Below are 8,578 nucleotides of genomic sequence, written 5' to 3'. Positions count from 1 at the left end.
AGTTATTTTAATGAATATCTTTATCTACCTTTTCAATACAATAGCAGTGGATAGTGCCTCACTTTTAATATCCCAAGTATTATGAAGGCATAAGATATTCTTCGGTAAGAAACAACCCAAAATTCCAAAAAGTCAAATTGTATCTAAATCTTATTTTTCAATGAAAACTACTGAAAAGACAGGCCGAAATATTCATTAAAACATCTCCTTTTGATTTAAGGTGAAGAAAGTCATAGGGGTTTAGAATGACATGAAGCTGAGTAAATTATGACAGAATATTTATTTTTGGGTGAACTATAACACTTCCAGGGGGAAAAGGATGAACAATTTGAAAAAATGGAAAGCAATCTATTTCAAATGGAGCAAGAGGCGGTGAAAAATAACCAAACTGTATAGCCAGTAGACACTATCTTGATAACACAAACCTACATGCTATACAGATTGCTGAAAAAGTGCAACAGATCACAATATTCTTATATCAAACTGGAAAGGTTAGATCTGACCCTGATAATGCTGCCGGTGAAAAAGAAAAAATGTTTATACGGTATTCACATTGCTCATTACAGTGTTTATAAGACACTGACTGTGGAAGTATTATTTTCTGTGTGATATCTGGGATGGTGTAAATCAGTTAGACATGCATAGCAGAGATTGAAGAGAGCTGAATCTTGGCCAACAGCAACCTCACAGCAGGGGATGAGAAAACTCAATGCGGCGGAGACATAATGTGAGTGCCAGAGAAAATGCAAGGTGTATGTAAGATTTTATTTCACATATAAATATTGTACGTACACTACATGGCCAAAAGTATGTGGACACCTTAACTCACATGGCTGTATGCTTGACTGTATGCACCTGTTAGTAATGGGCGTAGCTGAAATAGCCAAACCCTTTTATTAGAAGTGGGTGTCAACAAGCATCTGAGAGGTGCATGTGATCTGTTAAAGCCAGAAAATGATCTAATGGCTTGATGACATAAAATAATAAGCATGCTATTTATTAGTGATGGATTTCCTGTATGGGATGCCTTGCACATACTATACAGCTATGCCAAATGTGATCAGTCATAGATGTCTGGTATGGTTGGTTCACAATATGCATGATCATCTATACACTTTTCCTTGTGTATGAACTGATTTAATTTAAAGAAATGCTTGCTGTTTCTACATGGCTGCAATTGATTTGAAAATGGGCATACCCTGTCTTTAACTACACAGCCTTAGGGCCGGTTCTTTAAAACCTACTGTATCCTTTCAAATTGCTTTTTAATGAAGGACAAATTCGACTCTGACCCCTTCTGTGTTCTTTTTTCCTCTAAAAGCCAGATGATTGGCCTTTTGCTGCATAACACAAACTTTGAAAATGTCAGGCTCTTCTTTTCCTCACATTTATTCTGGGTGCTGAACAGGGGCAGTGGTGGTATCAGGCATGCACTAGAGGTAGCAAAATAGCTCTCTGAAAAGAAAGGTCATCCAAATGCTTAAATCTGTTTCCACAGAGGAGATGAGAGATAAAACTGCAGGGCTCTTCAGAAGTTTATCCAGAGTTTATCCAAAAAAGTTCAGTTTCCTTGTGAATCACCCTGAAAGGTCAATATCTGCATCCCAAAATGGAGTAAGAATTTTGTCACTTTAAACATACCTAGCGAAGGTTAGTTATACAGAAAATACATACATTTTCTGTCTTACTGCCAAAAAAGAGTGGCATAGAAACAGTGTTAAAGAGCTGCTCTGTTTAAGTTGTCATTTAGTTGGAAGAAACCCATTCACAAATAGAAGAGTCTTTCAGGTCTCACCAATTTCTTGACAGGCTTCCAGATAAGCCTTAATCAATATGGCCTTGTCAGAGCTTCTCTACAATAAGTTAGCTAGGATGCTGAAAAATCTAGTTAAAAGAATACAACACTATGTAACATGGGATGTTTAAACACATTCAGCCTTTCTCTTTATAAATTATATTATAAAACATCTTCCAATCATTCACATTACTAGTGACACAAATTTCACAACCGCACAGTATGGTGATCCTAGTCACTATACAATGATAATACACATATTATGGCTAGCATACATGTTCTTATAAATATACAGATAAAGAATGTCACTACAATTTAAGAACCTCTTCGCTCACTCAAAGCAATGGCATTTCAAAGTCAGAAGTTAAACCGTGTTAAAAAAAATATTTCCATGAAATGGAGAGTATCACTGTAAAAAAATAAAAAAATAAAAGAGAAAATTAAGGGGGGAAAAAACCCCCAGAAATCATCTCTTGGTCATAACAAACATGATATAAGTTTGAGTTCCCACAAAGAGTTCTCATTGCGGTCTATAAAGTATGATAGCAGCTATTTTGGATGGACTGAACGCAACACTGGAGAAGTTTCAAAGTTGTCTGAGTCCTCAAATATAAAAAACAAAACAAAGGAGCAATTATGTCTTGCCTCCCTGGCCAGCCAGTGAGACAACACTGAGCAACACATACAACTCTTTATGTCAACACTGCGGTGGCTCTGATGAAGGGTAATGTAATTTCACAGCCACACAATGATTTTACCCTTTCAATTACCAGACACCTGCGTCACAATGATGGCTGAGCGGCTGATTTTTTTATGCTGCCTTTTCAGATATGCAACATTGCTAAGAGTGACTAATATGTCTTATCCAAAGACAAAAAAATTGGCTTCATAAAATGAAGTGCAATGCAGCATTAAATCCTCATCTCTGCATCATCACTGTGCTCTAGTGTGTGCTCTGTGGTGCTGATGATGGAGGCTGAGGGACCTTGAGTGACACCAAATGGGGAAACTGCTGGAGACCGTGCAGCAAGAGGGGACAGCGAAGGAGAGAAGCTAGGTGACATCGCCGCTGAAGCGATAGAGCCCTCATGGCTTATGGGTGAACGCCTTAGGGTTGCCAAATGGTGGAACGTCCGTGCTATGGCTGGTTTAGGCGGGACGGATTTTGCTCCTGGATGAGCAACTGAGGTAATGAGGGGTGGCGGGTCAATTCTTGGCTTGGGGTCTGTCTTGAGTTTGGAGTGGAAGGGCCGCCGTGGGTTGTTGGGGGGTAGACTCTCATCTTTAAGCCTGGCAATCTCTGTAAAGACACTGGCTAAGGGTTGGAACTGGGGACACCAGTTGAGAAGGTAATCCCAGTTGTAGCTGCCTCGCAGTTCCTCGTCACTTGCCACTATGGCTGTGAGGGATCCGTCTACTGTGGGTTTGCCATCCTCTGGGAAGGCGTAATCTTTCGGATGGGAAATGTTTAACCCTAGACCTGCTCCAAGGTAGCCCCCACCTTCATCTCGGTAGACTGGGAGTTGGCCAGAGAGTAGGGTACCACTGATGCTCCCCAGTTTCTTAGTTTTGAACCACTGGCTTGCATCAAGTGGCCCAGGTTCACAAGAAATATCAGAGAGTTGGTCCGCATCCTGTTGGATGCCCGAGTCAGGACCCCGGGCAGAGATGTGCTCTTGCATGGAAGAGGTGATGCTTGCAACTCTTGGGTATTCATTGATCATACGGATTTCGTCATCTTCTGCTGCTTCTGCAGATCCTCGTCCACTGGAGTGAGAGGGATCAAGGGAACCTCCTCGTGTGTAAGAACCTCCACCGGTTCCTTCTTCATCACCTGCATATCCAGGAAGGGCCTGATGATAGATCCTGTCTCCCCCTGTGGGTTTAGAATCATCCAAATTCTGCAAAGCCGTCCCTGAAGACACAACCCTATTTCCAGTGTCCTGACCTGTCTTCTTGCGCCTTGATCTTACTAGATAAAGAGCAACAGCAATTATTACTAATAAGACGATTACTCCAAGCGAGGCAGCAATTATGCTCACAAGGAGGATGTTAAGATCATTTGCAAGACCAAAGGATGTGTTGGTTATGTCAATGTTGAGCTGAGCAGAAGCAACTCTTGAGGTATCGAGGGGGCTGTGAGCATTGACATCCATAGTCATTAGGCGGGGTTCTCTTTTGGAGTGACTACCACCGCTTGAGCTGCTAGAGCCATCCATCTTAAGGTAGATCACACCGGTGGTCTTATTCACATCAAAGTATGGAGAGATATTGGGGAAGGAGTAGAGTACGATCCCATCCACACCACCATCCTCATCTTTGGCCTGTACTTGCCCAATGCTCTGACCTTTTTTGGCTCCCTCTGGTACCTCAAAGGAGAAGTCTGAAGAGGAGAAAACTGGGTCATACTCGTCCTCTCCTGTAACATAGACCTGCACAGTGACAGTGGCCGAATTGTTCCCTGCATCCACAGCTAAAGCGATGAAGTTATATGAGTTCACTTTCTCGAAATCAAATGTCTGCTTGGTTCGAACTTCCCCTGAGTTCTGGTCTACTAAAAAGAGATCTTTTCCCAGGCTGGAGTGGTCCATCATATAATACTTAAGCTGTCCATAAACACCTGTGTCATAGTCAATGGCATGCAACACTGTCACAGCAGAGTTGGGTGGTTGGTTCTCACAAATACTGCCGGTTAAAGTTGCAATGGGAAAGTAAGGTCTGTTGTCATTGATGTCCTTTACCTCTAAACTAATAGGGGCCAGGGCAAAATGACCATGGCCGTCTGAGGCTTGTACTATAACCAAATGGGAGGTCCGGCTCTCTCTGTCCAGTGGTCTTTGAAGCCTCAGTGCTCCAGTCCACTGATCCACCAAGAACAATTTCATCTCATCTCCAGAGCTTATGCTGTACTGGATTGCTGCATAGGGAGCTGAATCAGGATCAGTTGCAGTCACGCGTAAGATTTCAGTACCAGCTGCTGCCCCTTCACTCAAAGCCACTATATACTCAGCTCTGCCAAAGACAGGAGGGTTGTCATTTACATCAGTGACCGTGATGCTAGCCGGTACACTAGAACTGCGTTGGGGAACACCACGATCAGAGACTGAGATGGTAAGATTGTAGTGTGACAATGCCTCAAAATCCAGTCGCTCCACCAGGATCAGGGTTCCTACTGTCTGGAAACCTTGACCCTCTATAAAACGAACGCTACTTTCAATCTGGAAAGCGTTTCCAATGTTCCCACTGGCGATTGCAAAATCAAAGCCAGAGTTTTCTTGAGATAGGTCTCTGTCGACTGCCTCTAAGGTCAGGATGGTGGCTCCAGGTAGCTGGTCCTCAGGTACTGTGGCTCTGTACTCCAATTGATGGAATATCGGGGCATTATCATTGACATCTGTCAACTGAACTTGGACTGTGGCGGAAGAGGACAGAAATGGAGTCCCTCCATCACAAGCTTCAATGACTATGCTCACAGAGGATTGCTCCGGGTCAAACTCTGCTTTCTGTCTGATGAAAAGTGTACCTGTAAAGACATAGGAAGCGATTCACTTTTATATTGCAGATGATTTCTTTGCAATGCTAATGGTTTAACTATAATCTATATGATAAATCTACATCAACATATTTAGTGGAAACATCAGTCCCATACCATTTTTAGGATCAATGTAAAACCCCTCCCTTGTTGATGACACCACTCGATAAGTAACCTTTCCATTTTCTCCTGAATCTCGATCAGTGGCTGTTACTGTGATAACAGGACTGCCTGGTGGAGAATGTTCTGGAAGTGTTACCTGGAAAATAAAATGAACAAAAAAAAACGGTTACTTGGCATTTTAGAAAAATGTTAGTCTCAGTTGCCATTCACTTTCACTGCAAGATGTTTATCATAAAACCCCATTGGCAAACTTTTTACACTGCAATGATAGTTACAGTGGTAGAAAAGTTATAAATTCACCTGGTAGAGATCTTGTGTAAATGTAGGTGCGTTATCATTTATATCATCCACCAGCACAGTTAGATTGGCTTCACTCTGGTGCTTTGAATCTGAAGCTCGAATAGTCAACATATACCATGTCCTCTCCTCAAAGTCCAGTGGTGCTGTCAGAGACACACGGCCATTGTAGCGGTGGATTCCGAATTTTCCCTGCGATGGGGCATCCAGCTGGAGAGAATAAGACAGTACTGGGCCAGAATCCACATCATTTCCAGTAACCAGAATGATCTCAGTGCCGATAAGAGAGTCTGGAGGAACAGAAGGGAAGAGAAGAGAGCAGAGAAAATGCATTTAGGAGGTGTAAGTATAAACATGTACAGCATTAATAATGCAATGATAGCTATCTTATGTCCTTCAGAGACAAAGCTTGGGCAATTGAAAGTAGATACGACATATGTGATCAGGTGATGGTGCTTTTGCCAATATGTCTTAGAACGTTTAACAAAGCTTCAAGCATTCACATTAAAAATATTTTTTTTTGGGACAAAAGTCCATTAATGAGTGAGTACATAAACAAATCTGTGTTCATAACCCTGTCATTGTCTTACACAAATTTATTAAGGTAAGAGTACATTAATGATTTATATTTTGAGTTGTCGGGTTGGATTTGGCACAACGGCTTCTGTGTCGAGTGTGTGTCTATTGGGGAACCTGCAGCAGTTTCAGCAGTGACAATACAGCAGTCTGGATGGGTGTTTAACTGTAAACTGTTTGGCAAAATTGTTGAATTACTATAATGCTTGCATATTTTTTCTGGTAGGGTTCTTGAAGCTTATATTGGTTGTCATGCTTTAATGAATTGAACATTACTCAGGGGATTTTGTGTTTACGGTTCGCAAAGTTTTTAATAGGCTACGTTTTCCATTTAAGTTACTGTAACATGTTTACTAATACTCATGACTTTTGACTATTTTGTAACATTGCTATAGTTTCAAGGTTCCCAAAGTGTGTGTATGCTGCTGTTTTCTCATTTCTTTTACCCAAGTTGAAGAAAAGCACAAGTTGTTTTATAACTTTCCATTGCCCTTTTAGATGATAGTCTATTTAAATAGAGTTAACAATTTAAAATTGCATCTAAAAGCCACTATAGATAAGTAGGGCTGGGCGATATGGCAAAAAAATTAAATCTTGCATTTTTTCAACTTTTAAATGTACTCAAACATGATTAAATAACATGTTCTTTGTTAGAATGCAAGGCACACTGGTTAGAGAAATCAAAGTTATTTTTATTACAGGAAACATAAGTGTGCAAGAAAAAGTGCACCACACAGGAAGCTGTCAAAAATGTAAAATAAATTAAAATCTAAAAATCCAAGATGTTCAGAAATAACAGAATACAATAAGAAAACTTCCTAGCCAGTGTAGGTATTCATTTTAAGTCTATTCACCAAGTCTATCTAGAAAGTTATCTAGAAATCAATATCTATAATTTATCAAGTTTATCTTGAAAGTACTCATTGTATATCTAACAATTTGTGTGTATATTCATAAACCCCTGCAGATAGAGTTTACGCTGAGCAGTGCAGCAATATGAAATAATTTATCATTACAATTCAGCTTGCAAGGTTTGTCAGAATGATCGCTTGTCAAATGACGGCTATAGATGTAGTACACTTGAAACACATCACAGAACAAAGCAATAATTAGCGATCTATCTGAATCATCATGGCAAAAGGAGCAGTGGATGTTTGATTCTCCTATATATACAGTAGCCTGTAGCTCATCCATTTGATATGCTATGAAGCGCCTGTAACTGTCACGTAACTAACGCTTCATTATAAGTAAAAAGAAAAGAAAGGAGACCATTCATCGACATACGCATGCCGAGGCCACTAATGTACATGCATGATGGACGAAGTTGTGCTACAATCACACTGTGTACAATTGTAATGGGAATATTACTGGTGTTACTCCGTGTTGTTAACCTGTCACGTTCATTTGGAGCGTGCACACACGTGCAGCTGATCAGATCGGAAGCGGCATTAAGACAAGTGCTGTGAATTCTTTTTTTCTTCCTTATTCAGCCTTTGGTGGATTGACAATGTACAACTATACTATGGCTTACTTTACTAACTATAGCGTTTGCAATATTTTTATGCAAAATCTTGATTCCTTGATTAATAAAAAAAAAAATATTGTGTCAAAATGCAAATTCTAATTAATCATGAAAAAGAAAAAAAAAACACCCAGCCCTAGATACAAGGTACTGCAAGGTAGTTCCCCATGAATGTATACTCATCTCAGGTTGTTTAGCATGTAGGCCTAATCATCTCTCTATTAAAACTTTACTGCCAAAGAAACGATTAAGGAAATTATAATATTAATTGTTATATTGCATATTTCTGCATATGTTTAATAAAGTATTTTTTCATCCCCATCTTTATTGAATCATCTTTTTGTGCTTATGGTTTACTTGCATAATCCACTGAGGCTTTAGATTGTAATATAAAAATAAATTAAGGTCAATTGAATTCATATCAGCCATATCACAAGTTTCACCTCTTAAATTTGGGATATGTGTAGTACAATACAAACATTAATGTGTGGTGAATTAAACACTTGAATAATCATATAAAAACGTAAAAAGGAGTGTTGTTTATCTTCCTCAAAGCAAGTAATATCTCAGTTATAAATGTTTGGTTGAATGACAGAAGAGCAGTGCCGAAACACAACTGACATAAAATGTTCCTCCGCAATAGAAAGCCAAACGTTCTGTAGTGCAGCTTTATTATATTTGAAGTCTTTTCAGTCATTATATTAAATGTTTTGACTTTTCGCCTTCTTTTGTA

At 39.8% G+C, this 8,578-nt stretch overlaps 1 protein-coding gene across 1 annotated transcript in view; it reads right to left on the bottom strand.

The window, feature by feature from the left end:
• Positions 1 to 751: 751 nt before the first annotated feature.
• Positions 752 to 8,578, bottom strand: part of LOC127432862 (protocadherin-16-like) — a 119,287-nt gene continuing 111,460 nt past the window's right edge. The window contains exons 19-21 of the mRNA XM_051684340.1: positions 5,751 to 6,037; positions 5,445 to 5,586; positions 752 to 5,318 (exon numbers count right to left, since the gene is read on the bottom strand). Of these exons, the coding sequence (XP_051540300.1) occupies positions 2,707 to 5,318; positions 5,445 to 5,586; positions 5,751 to 6,037 (3,041 nt within the window). The 3' untranslated portion in view covers positions 752 to 2,706. The remainder of the gene's footprint in view (positions 5,319 to 5,444; positions 5,587 to 5,750; positions 6,038 to 8,578) is intronic.

Source organism: Myxocyprinus asiaticus, chromosome 42 (assembly GCF_019703515.2).
Source record: "Myxocyprinus asiaticus isolate MX2 ecotype Aquarium Trade chromosome 42, UBuf_Myxa_2, whole genome shotgun sequence".
Taxonomy (NCBI): domain Eukaryota; kingdom Metazoa; phylum Chordata; class Actinopteri; order Cypriniformes; family Catostomidae; genus Myxocyprinus; species Myxocyprinus asiaticus.
The sequence above is the reverse complement of the archived record's forward strand: the minus strand, read 5'-3'. Positions and strand labels throughout refer to the sequence as shown.